Below are 15,328 nucleotides of genomic sequence, written 5' to 3' on the forward strand. Positions count from 1 at the left end.
TAACTTTTCCTGAATTCCGTTTTTTAATCTGTAAAGGAAAAGAGTTGAGCAAAGTGGCAGTTATCAACATCTTTATAGCTACAACATCCCATTCTCAGAGGGCTCCACTTTCTCAGCACAGAATTTCAAAAGGTCTGTATTTTAGCTAAGTTTCTCATTAGGGAAAACTTGTTTGAAGAAGTTAGGGGTCACCTCTCCCTCAGGTCAATGCACTCAGAATCAGGAAGAGAACTGATCAGTTTGGCTAGCCTGAGAGGTCCCTCAGGAAATGAAGAGGATCTAGTCACTGGGTGCTGTGTGTCAATTTCCCAGCATGTCTCCTTCCTCACAAAGTTCAACTGCCACCAAGATGAAATGCAATGAGGGCAGGAACTGGGTCTTGCTCCATCCCAGGACTGTGAAGGAGCCAGGAGAGAGTGCTGCCTGATTAACTTTCCAGTCATCCTCTTCTTGCGGTGACAGGTTACCAAAATCAAAGTGTTTTGACAACCACTGGGAAGCAGAGAAGCAGCTAATGTGGGATTTCAGGTCTAATGTCATAGACTATCTTGAAAATTGTGTGGAGTAAAAATAACCTTTGAAAATCCTTTAAGAAGCTTATAAATCATGGCATGTTAGATTTTGCACAAAAAAAAAAAAAGCCTAATAAAGTGGTTTTTTTTAGTGTGTGTATGCTATATAGAAATGTGCAATGTGACAGAAATACAAGTTAACATAAGCTTACCATATTTTTTTTTTTTGCCTTTTCATATTGTTCATGGGGTTCGCAAACCAAGAATACTGAAATGGTTTGCCATTCCCTTCTCCAGCAAAGACTCTTGAGAGTCCCTTGGACTGCAAGGAGATTAAATCAGTCAATCCTAATGGAAATCAACCCTGAATATTCATTGGAAGGACTGATGCTGAAGCTGAAACTCCAATACTTTGGCTACCTGATGCGAAGAACTGACTCATTGGAAAAGACCCTGATGATGGGCAAGATTGAAGGCAGGAGGAAAAGGGGACAACAGAGGATAAGATGGTTGAATGGCATCACTGACTAGATGGACGTGAGTTTGAGCAAGCTCTGGGAGTTGGTGATGGACAGGGAAGCCTGGCGTGCTGTAGTCCATGGGGTTGCAAAGAGTCAGACATGACTGAGCGACAGAACTGAACTGAACTGAACTACCATATTTTTAAAAAAGAAAGAGAGACAGAGAAATGAGAGAATGAAAAAGGAAAATGAACATGTAGTATTGAATTTGCATGAGTTAAATGTGTACACGATGCAGTTGTTGTTCAGTCACTAAATCATGTCCCACTCTTTGTGACCCCATGGACACTAGCCTGCCAGGCTCCTCTGTCCATGGGACTTTTCAGACAAGAATACTGGAGTGGGTTGCATTTCCTTCTCCAGGGGATCTTCCCAACCCAGGAATTGAACCCACATCTGCTACATTGACAGGCAGATTCTTTACCACTGAGCCACCTGAGAATCCCATATGATGCACTGCTGCTGCTGCTAAGTCGCTTCAGTCGTGTCCGACTCTGTGCGACCCCATAGATGGCAGCCCACCAGAATCCTTGTCCCTGGGATTCTCCAGGCAAGAACACTGGAGTGGGTTGCCATTTCCTTCTCCAATGCATGAAAGTGAAAAGTGAAGGTGAAGTCAGTCAGAGGTTTTCTACTCTTAGCGACCCCATGGACTGCAGCCTACCAGGCTCCTCCGCCCATGGGATTTTCCAGGCAAGAGTACTGGGGTGGGGTGCCATTGCCTTCTCCAATATGATGCACTACTATGTCCTAAAAAGCAGCAGCTGTGTGAGATTGTGAAATGGGAAGGGTGTGAACTGACATCAGGATGAGTGAGACTCCTAGTTCACACGCCATGTCCTTAGGATGGGAGACCTACAGGCCACACTGTATTTATTGTCATTACGTGGGGCTGGTCCAAAGGACCTGGTTCCTGACTGCTTCATGAATTAGTTAAGGTGAATTCCATTCCTCCCTTTCTCCAACCCTATCCTTGTATCACTACACCAAGAGTATGCCGTTAGGTAGTGATGAGGATCTTTTGAAGTTCAGAACAAGACAAGAACCTGTGAGATCCTTTGAAAACCTTCACAAGCGAACCACCCACCCACCGGACCACCTACCATTCCAACCCCAAAGGTGGCAGGGTCAGACATAGTGGGTTGGGTGATGCTGCATTATTAAACAACTCCAAAATCTCAGGGGGTTAAAATGACAAAGATCTAATTCTTGCTTATCCTACGTGGCCAGTATGATTTAATGGGGGCTGTGTTCTACACTGTGCTCCTTCTGAAACTCAGGCTGATGGAGCAGCCACTATGTGAACTGTTATGTAGCATGGCAGAAAGCAGAAGTGAAACAAAATCATATATGGGCCCTTTAACACGTCCACCTGGATGAGACACATGTCTCTTCTGCACACCTTGCATTGAAGTGAAATGAAGTGAAAGTTGCTCAGTCGTGTCCAACTCTTTGCAACCCCATGAACTATACAGTCCATGGAATTCTCCAGGCCAGAATACTGGAGTGGGTAGCCTTTCCCTTCTCCAGGGGATCTTCCCAACCCAAGGATTGAACTCAGGTTTCCTGCATTGCAGGCAGATTCTTTACCATCTGAGCCACAAGGGAAGCCGAAGTATACTGGAGTGGGTAGCCTAGCCCTTCTCCAGCGGATCTTCCCGACCCAGGAATCAAACTGGGGTCTCCTGCATTGCAGGCAGATTCTTTACCAACTGAGCTACGAGGGAAGCCCCACCTTGCATTGGCTCAAGCAAATCATGAGATCATATCTTGTACAAAGGAGACAAGCAAGGACAACCTGGCTTTATGCTTAGGAACACAATCGGAAATATTTCCTGACTCTCACTAATGACCATTGCTATAAAGAGATGTGCCAACGAGCGAATTCTATTAGGTCTTCAAGTACACCCCAATCTGGCCTTACGTTATTGAATAAGATTCTGGAATTGGGTGGTTGTTTCACTTTGGCCGCACTGAATGGATTGCATATTGCAGTGGAGGAACAAACAGTCCTATCACTCTTCCCCTTTATTTAATAAAGAAGGAGGATGAGGAGAGAGGGAAAGAGGGAAAGAGAAATTACTCCTAGTAGCCTCTCAAGTGCAATTTGAAAGCCAGCAGGATACATTTTTTTTTAGTTAAATTAATGCTCATGATAGACAGAACACTGGGCCTAAAAAGATGGTCATGTTCAAATCCCCACTACCTAGGAATATTGTTACATGGCAAAACAGAATCAAGATTCTAGATGGCATTAAGGTTATTAATCCATGACCTTGATATACGGACATTATCCTGGATTGTCTGGGTGGATCCAATGTAATCACAAGGTTTCAAAAGTGGAAAAGAGAGGCTGAAAAGGAGGTCAGAAGTTAGAAGAATGAGACGTAAGAACTCAATCCACCATTGCTGACTTTGAAGACAGAGGAAGGCAGTCATGAGGCAAGGACTTCCAGCAGTTTCCTGAAGTTGGAAAACACAAGGAAATAGATTCCTCCTAAACCTTCCAGATGGAGAAGGCAATGGCAACCCACTCCAGTACTTTTGCCTAGAAAATCCCATGGATGGAGGAGCCTGGTAGGCTGCAGTCCATGGGGTCGCTAGAGTCAGACATGACTGAGCGACTTCACTTTCACTTTTCACTTTCATGCACTGGAGAAGGAAATGGCAACCCACTCCAGTGTTCTTGCCTGGAGAATCCCAGGGACGGGAAGGCTGGTGGGCTGCCGTCTATGGGGTCGCACAGAGTCGGACACGACTGGAGTGACGCAGCAGCAGCAGCAGCAGCAGCAAACCTTCCAGATACTGAAGCTGGAACTCCAATATTCTGGGCACCTGATGCGAAGAACTGACTCATTGGAAAAGACTCTGATGCTGTGAAAGATTGAAGGCAGGAGGAGACAAGGAAGACAGAGGATGAGACGGTTGGATGGCATCACCGACTCAATGGACATGAGTTTGAGTAAGCTCTGGGAGTTGGTGATGGACAGGGAAGCCTGGTGTGCTGCAGTCCATGAGGTCACAAAGAGTCAGACACGACTGAGTGACTGAACTGAACTGAAACATTCCAGAAAACAATGCAACCCTGCTAACACTTTGATTTTATCCCAGTGTGGCCCACGTCAGATTTCCAACATACAGAATTATAAAATAATATATTTGTGTGCTAATCTACTGATTTTATAGCAATTTGCCGAATTAACATAGAAAATGAAAATAATATCTTGACATTTTAAAAAATTGTTGGCCATACTGCAAGGGATCTTAGTTCCCTGATCAGGAACTCTTAACTGCAGGACTGCCACGGAATTCCCATATATTTACATTTCTAAAGACTAACTTTTATTTCAAAAGCCATGGATACTCTAAGAATTTCTGTTAATTATTTCAAGATATCAATAATATGTATTTAAAATGAAAGGAATAAAAAGTACACTGGTCTGTATGCTATTTTTTCCCAAGAGAAGTTCTCTCAAGCCATTTGTTTGGATATGCCACTTTTTCTATCTCAAGCAGGAATGCAGCATGGTTTTCAGATAGAGGTGTTAATGTCTGAATTTTTAGACTCCGCTGGATACAGATACAAACTTTTAAATTAATGTCTTAATTTTTTACTCCATCATGCTCTAGGTTTCCATTGCTTTCTTATGGCTGACTCAAAATTTCTTTGAGTGTCCACCTGTCCATGCAGCTGCTTTTGATTCAGAGCCCATATGTTGAAAAAGATGGAATCAAAAGGCATTCAGAAAAAATAATGACATTTTAAAACTACTTGGTGACTTTTATGAAGGGCAAGAACCATTTCTCACTCATCATTATGCATGCTTCAGTAACTTTCTTGGGGATAGGAGGTCAAAAATGTCTGAAATAAATGAAGCCATGTGGCATCAGTAAGTGTCCTGGAGGCCTCCAGAGTGGGAATGTACATGCATTAGGAAGTAGAGAGTAACAGTGATATAGTCAGACAACATAAGATTTGGAGTGTAAAAACCAAGGGTGAAGTTTGGCATCTGTCACTCACTAGTTGACTGACCTTGGGTGAGTCATTTAACCTCTCTAAGCCTAAGTGTATTCTTTTACACGTGCATTAAATAGTAGCACTGACTTCCAGTTTCCACTTGGGGAAATGTTATCCTACCAAGGTATCTGGGTTTCAGTAAAAATATTATAAGCCACGTGAAAAGGCAAGGTAAAAATGCTCTTCCAAGTGATAAAGCAACATACCAAACCAGCCTATTACAATTTTAACTTAATATTTTCAGAATTAATAATCAGACACCAAACCACAGCAAGAATCTCAGAGAATACCAAGCACGATAAATACAATACACACACACACACACACACACACACACAAACATATATACTCAGTCCTTGGCATATCACATTAAAACTGCTCCAAACAAGAGACAAAAGAAAATGTGGAAGACAGGCAGGGGAAAAAACACACGTGACATAGAAATGAATAAAAATAAGAATGAAAACAGTTTCTTGGCAGAAACCATAGAAGCCCAAATACAAAGGAATGACATCTTTAAAACAATAAAAAGAAATTTTTTTCAACCCAGGACTCTATACTCATAAAATGTATGATTCGAAAAGTAAAGGAAAAATAGACACTTTAGATAAACAAAAACTGAGAGGATTCACTGCCAGCAGACCTGCATGATAGCGATGTGAAAGGGAGTTCTATAGACAGAAAGAATATACAAGACAGAGAAGCTTGCCTCTATACAGATGAAGTGTCAGAAACTGAATAAATGAGGGTAAAATAAAATCTATTTCTTCTTATTTTTAATTTTCTAAAATATCCAACTTTTTAAAGCAAACATAGTAGCATTAAATAGTGTCTATAACAGAAATAAAAATAAAATATAGGACAGTGGCACACAGGATCAGAGAAGACAATTTGGACATATAATTATAAGACCCTTACACTGGATGTGACGTAGTATATTACAATTCGAAGGTATATACTGTTAAAGTGCTGCACTCAGTATGTCAGCAAATTTGGAAAACTCAGCAGTGGTCACAGGACTGGTAAAAGTCAGTTTTCATTCCAAATCCAAAAAAGGGGCTTTCCATCTCTCTCACGGCTAAATAATATCCATGTATCTGCCACAGCCCAAGGGGTCACAAAGAGTCAGACATGACTGAGTGACAAACACTTTTACACTTCATGCATATAAATATTCACTTACTCATTCACTGTTGATGAACACTTAGGCTGTTTACATACATTGTCTATTGTGTGTAATGCTGCGATGAACACTAGAATGCAGGTATCTCTTCAAGATCCTGCTTTCTTTTTTTCTCTCTCCACCCACCACCCCACCACGTATTCTCTCTTTTTATCGTCACCTAAAACGAGATGGCTGGCTCAAATGGTCATTCTACTTTCAATTTTTGGAGGAATCTCCATACAGTTTTTCATGGTGGCTGCACCAATTTACTTTTCTACCAACAGTGTAGAGGGTTCCCTTTTCTCCACACCTTCACTACCATTTGTTATCTCTTGCCTTTTTAATGATAGCCATTCTAACAGAGGAGCCTTCCCTGGTGGCTCAGATGGTAAAGAATCTGCATGCAATGCAGGAGACCTGGGATTGATCCTTGGGTTGGCAAGATCCCCTGGAGAAGGAAATGGCTACTCACTCCAGTGTTCTTTCCTAGAGAATTTCAAGGACAGAGGAGTCTGGCCTGCTACAGTCCACGGGGTCGCAAAGAGTTAGACACGATTGAGCACAGCTAACATTCTAACAGATGTGAGGTGAAAGCTCATTTATGACTTTGATTTGTATTTCCATGACAATAAGTGTGTTGAGCACTTTTTCAAGTACCTGTTTTCCATTTGCACATCTTCTTTGAAAAATATGTTTATTCAGTTTTTCTGTCCGTTTTAAAACCAGATTGTTTAGATTTGTTGCTGTTGTTGTTTGCTATTTAATTGTATCAGTTTTTATATACTTTGGATATTATCTTTTATCAGATATATGATTCATAAATATTTTCGCTCATTCCATGTTTGCCTTTTCATTTGTCGATGGTTTCCTTTGCTGTGCAGAAGCTATTTAATTCGATGTTACCTCGTTTAGTTTTGCTTTTGTTGCTTTAGTTGGTGGCTTTTAATACAGCCCTATCTAGAATCATAATGTGAATGATCTAAATTTAAGCATATCAATTAAAAGATTGTCAGATAAAATATAAAAGTAAGAGACAATACCCTGTCTATAAGAAACAATTTTAAATATGAAGAGATAGATTATAAGCAAAAAGATGGAAAATGGTAAGCCAAAAGAAGGCTGGAATAGCTATGCTAATGTCAGACAAAGTAGATTTAATGTCTGAGTTATGTGGGCTATTCAACAACTAAGACAACAAAAGTAGGAAGTGGTAGAACCAGGATCTATAGTCTTTACAAAAAAGTAAGCTTTTATTCTGCCTTCTGTGAGCCTTTTGGAAGGATTTAAAAACAAACATTGATTCTCCGAGCTGGACTTTTTTTTGAATGGATTAGTGTTGCTTTGATTCTTTTTTCAATGCCTTGATTTTGCCTGTATATTTCAAGAGGATGATCTTATTCATATCATGTCAAGTTGAGACATGATACACTAAAAGAAAGAAAGAAAGTGAAGTCACTCAGTCGTGTCCATCTCGTTTTGACCCCATGGACTGTAGCCTCCATTGCCATTTCCTTCTCCAGGGGATCTTCCCGACCCAGGGATTGAACCTGTGTCTCCCACATTGTAGACAGACTTACCATCTGAGCCACCAGGGAAGCCACCAATAAAGGTCCTGTACAATAAAGGTCATGGCATTGTAGAAGGTTAGAAGTGAGAGGGATTCAGATCAGTATATGTAGAGTATGCATTACTATAAACAGGAGGAGGTAGAGAATCAACAAGTCAAACAATTAATTTCGCAGTTACAGCCATTAATTTCAGAACAGAACCAAGTACTACATGTCCCAATAGTCTCCTAATGTCAAACACACCATTTTTTCCCTCTTCCTACAATTCTTTTTAGTTGTAAGCTTTAATTAGAGTAAAACTCCATTCAAATAAATATTAGACAAATGGACCCTTTGTGAATGAGACATTCTCTAATAGTTCATTTACAAATTGATTATTTGGCAGCAGATACATATTTTTCAAAAGGAACCAAAGGGATGGAGATCAGGGGCCCCTAAAAGGGTCGGGGTGTGAAATGCAGGATAAATGGTGGGTTTCAAGACTTTTAAAAATAATGTTTCTGTGGGAAACTGCCTTTAGAGTTCCCACCTCTTCTCCAGATGTTTATTACCCTTCGGCCACATAGAATCTGAGTCCTGAGCACCAAGACTTACTAATTTACAGTTTTTTTTCTCCGTAAGAAGCAGCACCTCCTGAGCAGTGCTTCCCTGAGAATTGTAAATTAGGGGATATGGCCACATCAGCCCTGATCTTATAAAGAACATGCATTTCAGTCTAGAGAATAATCTCAAATTTTGATTAAGACAGAACCTGGTATTTGTCCCTGATTCCCAATTTATTAAGAGTGATGGATTCTTTTTTAAAGAGTTTCTGATAAATAAAAAACAGAAATGTAAAGGTACTCTTAAATTTCTCTGTTTGTTTTGAATTTGAATGGAAGACTTTCATTTACAGCATTGGGTTGTTGCTGCTGCTGCTGCTGCTAAGTCGCTTCAGTTGTGTCCGGCTCTGTGACCCCATAGACAGCAGCCCACCAGGCTCCTCCATCCCTGGGATTCTCTAGGCAAGAACACTGGAGTGGGTTGCCATTTCCTTCTCCAATGCATGAAAGTGAAAAGTGAAAGTGAGGTCGCTCAGTCGTGTCTGACTCTTAGCGACCCCATGGACTGCAGCCTACCAGGCTCCTCCATCCATGGGATTTTCCAGGCAAGAGTACTGAGTGGGGTTCCATTTAAAAAACAGCTTTTTTTCCCCCTCTAGTACTAACATTCTTGGAGACAAAATTTTGATTCTGATGGGCTTTGGTGAAATATTGCTAGGCTAAACTTAGGCTTGGGCAAACTGAACTGATGGGAAATTTAAATTAAAATATCTATTTTTTCAAACATCTTTCTTTAATGTTTTTGTCATTCAGAGTACCATGGGTTGGGGGAGGGATACACTAGGAGTCTGGGATTAACATACACATGCTGCTGCTGCTAAGTCCCTTCAGTCCTGTCCATCTCTGTGAGATCCCATAGAAGGCAGTCCACTATGCTCTGTCCCTGGGATTCTCCAGGCAAGAATATTGGAGTGGGCTGCCATTTCCTTCTCCAATGCGTGCATGCATGCTAAGTCACTTCAGTCCTGTCCGACTCCGTGAGACCCTATGGATAGCGGCCCACCAGGCTCCTCTGTCCACGGGATTCTCTAGGCAAGAATACAGGAGTGGGTTGCCATTTCCTTCTTCCTATACACATGCTAGTATACATAAATAGACAATCATCAAGGACTTACTATACAGCACAGGAACTCAACTCAATATTCTGTAATAACCTAAATGGGAAAAGTATCTGAAAAAGAATGGACATACATGCATGTATACCTGAATCACTTTGCTGTATACCTGAAGCTAACACAGTATTGTAAATCACCTATACTCCAATAAAAATAAATTATTACTGAAATAGAATCCAGTAAGCCAAACAGAACAAAAAGAACAAAATTAGTATAAATGCAAATAATTTAGAAAATAAAAGAAGGCTTCTTCCTTAAATTTGAAGTTCAAGCTTAGACATGGTCAAGGTGACAAATTATTTCTGTTTGCAAAAATGGTATTTTCAGCATTTGTTGGCTTTAAACAACGATTTGGCTTTTAGGCTGCCCCCACGTGTTCTAATGACATCAGAGTTTGTCCAAACTGTGCACCGGGATCTCTTCTCCTCTACCCCCATTTAAAATAATGTGTGAATTTTCAATCAATACAAAAAAGGAAACTGAACTTCAAGTCAGAAGAACTTGTAGATGATCCAGCTTTCTTATATACTATTGTATAAATATTTAAATCTAATTATTTTCTTCATTTAATTTCTTTTTACTTCAATTTTTTTTCAACAAATTCATGGAGGCAATTATATTTGTTATAATTAACTCACATGGATGTGATGATCAAATAATTTAATATATGGGAGTTCTCAGTCACTCAGTTGTGTCCAACTCTGTGATCCCACAGACTGTAACCCACCAGGCTCCTCTGTCCATAGAATTCCCCAGGCAAGAATACTGGAGTGGCTTGCCATTTCCTCCTCCAGGGGAATATATGAGATAACACAATAAAATACCAACTTGACCATTCACACACTTCCCTGGTAGCACAGCTGGTAAAGAATCTGCCTGCAATGCAGGAGACCCTGGTTCTATCCCTGGGTCTGGAAGATCCCATGGAGAAGGAATGGGCTACGCACTCCAGTATTCTTGGGCTTCCCTGGTGGCTCAGATAGTAAAGAATTCACCTGCAATGCGGGAGACCTGGGTTCAATTCCTGGGTTGAGAAGATCCCCTTCCCCTGGGCTAGGAAGATACCCTGGAGAAGGGACCAGCTACCCACTCCAGTACTCTTGCCTGGAGAATTCCATGGACAGAGGATACTGGCAGGCTATACAATCCATGGGGTAGCAAAGAGTCAGACTGAGTGACTTCCACTTTCAACCCTACCATCCACACAATCAGTTCAGCTCTGTTCAGTCACTCAGTCGTGTCTGACTCTTTGCAACCCCATGGACCGCAGCATGCCAGGCCTCCCTGTCCATCACCAACTCCTGGAGTTTACTCAGACTCACGTCCATTGAGTCGGTGATGCCATCCAACCATCTCATCCTCTGTCATCCCCTTCTCCTCCTACCCCCAATCCCATCTTCAATCTTTCCCAGCATCAGGGTCTTTTCAAATGAGTTAGTTCTTCTCATCAGGTGGCCAAAGTATTACCAATCAATATAAGTCAGATCAACTTTCCTTCTGTGAGAGGTGACTACTGCATTGTAGTATAACATGCTACAGCAATACAATGCATTTTGTCACTCTGGGATTCTATTCTGTTTTCATAAATTCTAGTTATGTGGCCTTGGCAAATCAAATAAACCTTTTGTAAAAGATATGATGAAAGAATCTCTACCTAAACTTTTAGAGCTAAAAAAAAAAAACAAAAATTTTTTTTTGTTTGTTTTTTAGATTTTGTGTGTTTGTTTTTTCCTTGAACTGGATTACTAATCAGAAAACACTTAGGTTCTGGGTCTACTATATAACTAACATGGAAACATTTCATGTTTCCATAGTTTAGTTTCCTTCTTTGAGACACCTTCCAGCTTTAATAAACAGTGGTTTTAAGAAAACTGTAATATAATCCACATAACTTATTGCACATTTAAAGATTAAAATATTCAAAGTAAAAACTAGCTGGAGCTTTCACAGAGGTAAGGTAATATAGTGTAATAACTCAAAAAAACATAAACAATTCCTTTCAAAAAAACCATCTTTCAAAATTTCTACAGTGTATGAATCAAATAAGATCAATCTCTACAGAATATTGTTTGATAAAAATTTCATCAATTATATCTTTGATTCATTAAACATTTTAAAATCTAAAGGCCCACACAAAACATATATTCTTTAATTAACTTGATATATTAAAAAATCTTTTTGTTTTATCCATCCAATTGTTGGAGCATCAAATTGCTTTTATAATTCCTAAGAGAATCAATGATTTATAATCATTAACTTAATTTTATTAAATACTGAAAACATATCAGATTTAGACAACACAAATCTTGATTTATAACAATTTGATTTTTCCTCTTTATTTCCATTTTCTTGAAAAGTTTGTAGAGTATCCAATCATCAATTATTTAAATTTCAAAGTTTTGTGGAGAAATGGTACAATGAATATAATTTCTACACAGTTTTTAAATTCTAGTTTATTTTTTGCATATCACTATGACTTCCAATTAAATATTGCAGAAAGAAATTGTATTTCTTGTAGTAAGTGAAATAAGGGTTAAACGTAACTATTTTTATATTAATAAGGATGCTCAGAAAATAGCTGAATTATCACACTGATTTGTGGAAATATGTTGTATCTTGGCGAATAAGCAGTAATATTCAAAAGGTTTAATACCTGAAGCTGGTGTTAATTCTATATTAACATTTTTACAGGCTACTACAAGATACAGAGTAATTTCATGGCAGTTTATTTGCTCTTCAAAAGGTCATTTTACAATCGTGCAGAAGAAATAATTTTAAGGAGTTATTGGTATAAAGTATTTCTAATATTTTAGAAAATGTTTCAGATGTTTAATAGATATATAGTTCTGATTCAAGCACCACTGTTTTGATCAGCAAAACTGGATTTAGAGCAAGCAATCTCCTATCAAAAATGTCTCTATTTTATTGGAATGTTGCAATCACACAGCTCACTATTTCCATTCTAAAGACCTTAGGTAGTAGACCAGATGGTGTAGAACGTGAATACCCAGTTTGTTCGATTTTAAAATGCTTCACATTTTGACCCAAACTAAGTGACAATATATACTTTTAAGCTTTAAAAAGTCTTCCTGCGGTTCTTATTGTCCTTTTCGTGCATTAGGATAGAAAGGAATGACTTAGTGGTACTTTGACTGTGTTTGACTCCACAGATATTGGAGCAGCTTCAGGCTAGGCTTAGAAGCCTTTGTAAGAGCCCTTTGCTAATCCCCAGGGAAGGGATGTTTGCGAGGAAATGCCTGTGGAGTTGGAAAAGCTCTATTTCCTACTAATATTAACACTTCAAGTCTCTAGATGGCAGCCTTCAACACGTTTGAAAAGCGGTGTCCATCCACCCCGACTCCAGTCCCACCCGCGTCGCGGCTATTCGGCAACATAGTATCAGCTCCGTGTCTGCTTTAGCCAGTGCATGGTGGATTTAGGTGCTCTCCAAGAATTCGAGTTCCAAATACCTATTCCAGAGCCTGACACTCGGCTGCAAGCTGCCTAGATGTTTGCTTGGGGAAAATGAGGAAGTAAGGGATGACAAAATAGTCCACACGAAGCCCCTTCTGCCTCGGAAAGGTGGGGCTGTGCGGGCGGCAGAGAGACACCTGCATCCGCGAGCAGCAGCATCCTCTCCTCCAAGGGGATGGACGCTCCGCGCGGAGCACAAAGAGCGCAAAAGCCCACCTGCCTGGCTGGCGGAACCCCACCAGCGCGACGGCCTCAATTCACCCCTAGGGTTTACGCGGGTAGAAATACTAAAATCTGTTTCCTAAATGCGCAAAGGACTGAGTCTGAACCGAGCGCGGAGCACCGGCAAAGCGAGGAGACAGGACGGAACGCACACCAGGGAAAACGTGTTGTTCCCCACCTGGGCAGCGCCTAAGGTGGCCTCCCCCCCACCTTCTGGCGTGCGCATCCCAGGGCTGGGGTAGTCAGGGAACGCTCGAGGCCAGAGATGCTAAGGAGCCTGGCAATAGGTGTGGGGGCAACTGAGGCGGGTGAGACTGGGGCGGACAGAGGTCCTTTTTGGTACAGGTCTCCGGCGGGCGCAGTCTAGGCCGGTCGGGAGTTAGAGGCAATCGCGCCCACCTCGACCTCCCCACCAGCCACCGCAGACACTCGCCTAGGGGGTCCGGAGGGACGGGATGTAGGGGTGCTGTACCCCAGTCCTATTCCCTTCCTGTTTTCATCCCTACCTTGGAACCGCTCTCCCCTCAAGGCGCAAAACCTCTCCGGGCCGGGTCCGCAGAAAGTCCGGCTCCTGGCTTCCCGGGGCCCCCGCCCTAGAGGCGGACACGAGCTCTCCCCCACCCCGTGCGGCTCCGGCGCGCAGGCTCACCCAGCAGCGCTCCCCGCGGGCTAGTTGACAGGGACCACGAAGCTCCTCGCACCCCCGCAGCCGGACTTCCTGTAAGTTCCGAGTCCTCGGTGTCCTGGGGAGCCCCGCGCCCCCACGGCAAGTTCGCGAGCGACTCGGAGCTGAGAACCGAGTTTGACGCGCGTCAGCTTGGGCAGAGGGGAAAGCGGGTCTTACCTTGGTGCGGAGAGCAGGGAGCTGCCATCCATTGTCTGGGGGCGCGTCGAGAGAGGCAAGACGGAAAGTGCGCGCGAGGGATGGGAAGTCTGCGGTGCTAGGACCCGGTTCCCAGAGCGCCGAGACGGGCGCGCGGCGCGCGGGCTGAGACCACCGCGGCGCGGGGCGGTCGGAGCCGCGCTCCTCCCTGGCAGGGAAGCGTTGAACCCCGCGGCCGTCAAATAGTCTCCTCCCAGTCGTCCCCTCTGAGCTTGCAAGTGCGCTTGGCCAAAGCTCCAAGCGGTCTACCCAGCTTCTGCCCTCCTCCAAGGCAGCTCGTGTCTCGGTAGCCAGAGGCGCCTAATGAGCTTTCCCTGCCTCTGCTGGCGCCCAGCTGAGGTGACTCCAACAGAATTTCTCTCTCCCCGCCTCACAATCCCGTCCCCTCGTCTCTCCCTGAGGTAAAGCCGTCTGAGCCCTGAAGTTGTTCATCCACTTTGCCACATTCAGGCTCAACTCCTGGCCATGCCTCCCATCCCCCGCTGGTCGCTCACCATTCCTTTGAACTGTCTCCCTGAATTTTAGTTCTGTTTGTCTTCTACCAAGTCATGGTTCATCGCGCAGAGCAATGCTCTTTGATCTGCCAGCTGCTTTTGGCTTTACCTGGGCTAGATTTGATTCTCAGAATTCTGCACCGAACTCATTTGGCTTAATTGTGACTCACTCATACCTCATCTGTTAGAAGCCTGTGTGCGCAGAGATTTCAGAAACTATGACAGTGGTCATCCGTCAGAGGCCAGCAACCAGACCCTGAAAGGAAGGGCTGTCTCTCACACACACACACACACAAATCTGTAAATGCCTGCTTCAGTGTCTTGAGCAAAAAAATGACGCTTAAGAAGGAAGACACTGATGATTGCAAATGACTGTTAAGATGAAGGTACTCTTGATTCTGCTTTAGTTTCATTAAATTAAAAAAAAAAAAAAATTAAAGCTATGGGACTTCCTGGCTTCCCAGGTGGCGCTAGTGGTAAAGAACCCGCCTACCAATGCAAGATACATAAGACACGCGGGTTCCATCTTTGGGTAGGGAAGAGTCCTTGGAGAAGGAGATGAGAACCCACTCCAGTATTCCTGCCTGGAAAATCCCATGGACAGAGAAGCCTGGGGGCTACAGTCCATGGGGGCTCACAAAGAGTCAGACACGACTGAGCGACTTAGCACATAGGACAAAGGGGAAGATGGAGGCCGTGCCCTTGCCCCTCCTTCTCCTGGTAGCTACAGATAAAAGCTCCGGAGATTGTAAAA

At 42.6% G+C, this 15,328-nt stretch overlaps 1 protein-coding gene across 7 annotated transcripts in view; it reads right to left on the minus strand.

Annotated features, from left to right (window-relative positions):
• The window catches only part of SPHKAP (SPHK1 interactor, AKAP domain containing), a 191,744-nt gene extending 177,026 nt beyond the window's left edge, over positions 1-14,718 (minus strand). For 2 of the 7 annotated variants that reach the window (XR_009492053.1, XR_009492054.1), the window contains exon 1: positions 14,042-14,528. Coding sequence is in view for 3 of the 7 variants with exons in the window: in XM_059879147.1 (XP_059735130.1) it covers positions 14,042-14,073 (32 nt within the window). In the remaining 4 variants the exon portion in view is untranslated. Of the gene's footprint in view, positions 1-14,041; positions 14,529-14,574 lie in introns of those variants that run through there. The other 5 variants (XM_059879150.1, XM_024981754.2, XM_059879147.1 and 2 more) reach the window with 4 other exon arrangements.
• Between the last annotated feature and the right edge of the window lie 610 nt (positions 14,719-15,328).

Source organism: Bos taurus, chromosome 2, assembly GCF_002263795.3.
Source record: "Bos taurus isolate L1 Dominette 01449 registration number 42190680 breed Hereford chromosome 2, ARS-UCD2.0, whole genome shotgun sequence".
NCBI classification, from domain to species: Eukaryota; Metazoa; Chordata; class Mammalia; order Artiodactyla; family Bovidae; genus Bos; species Bos taurus.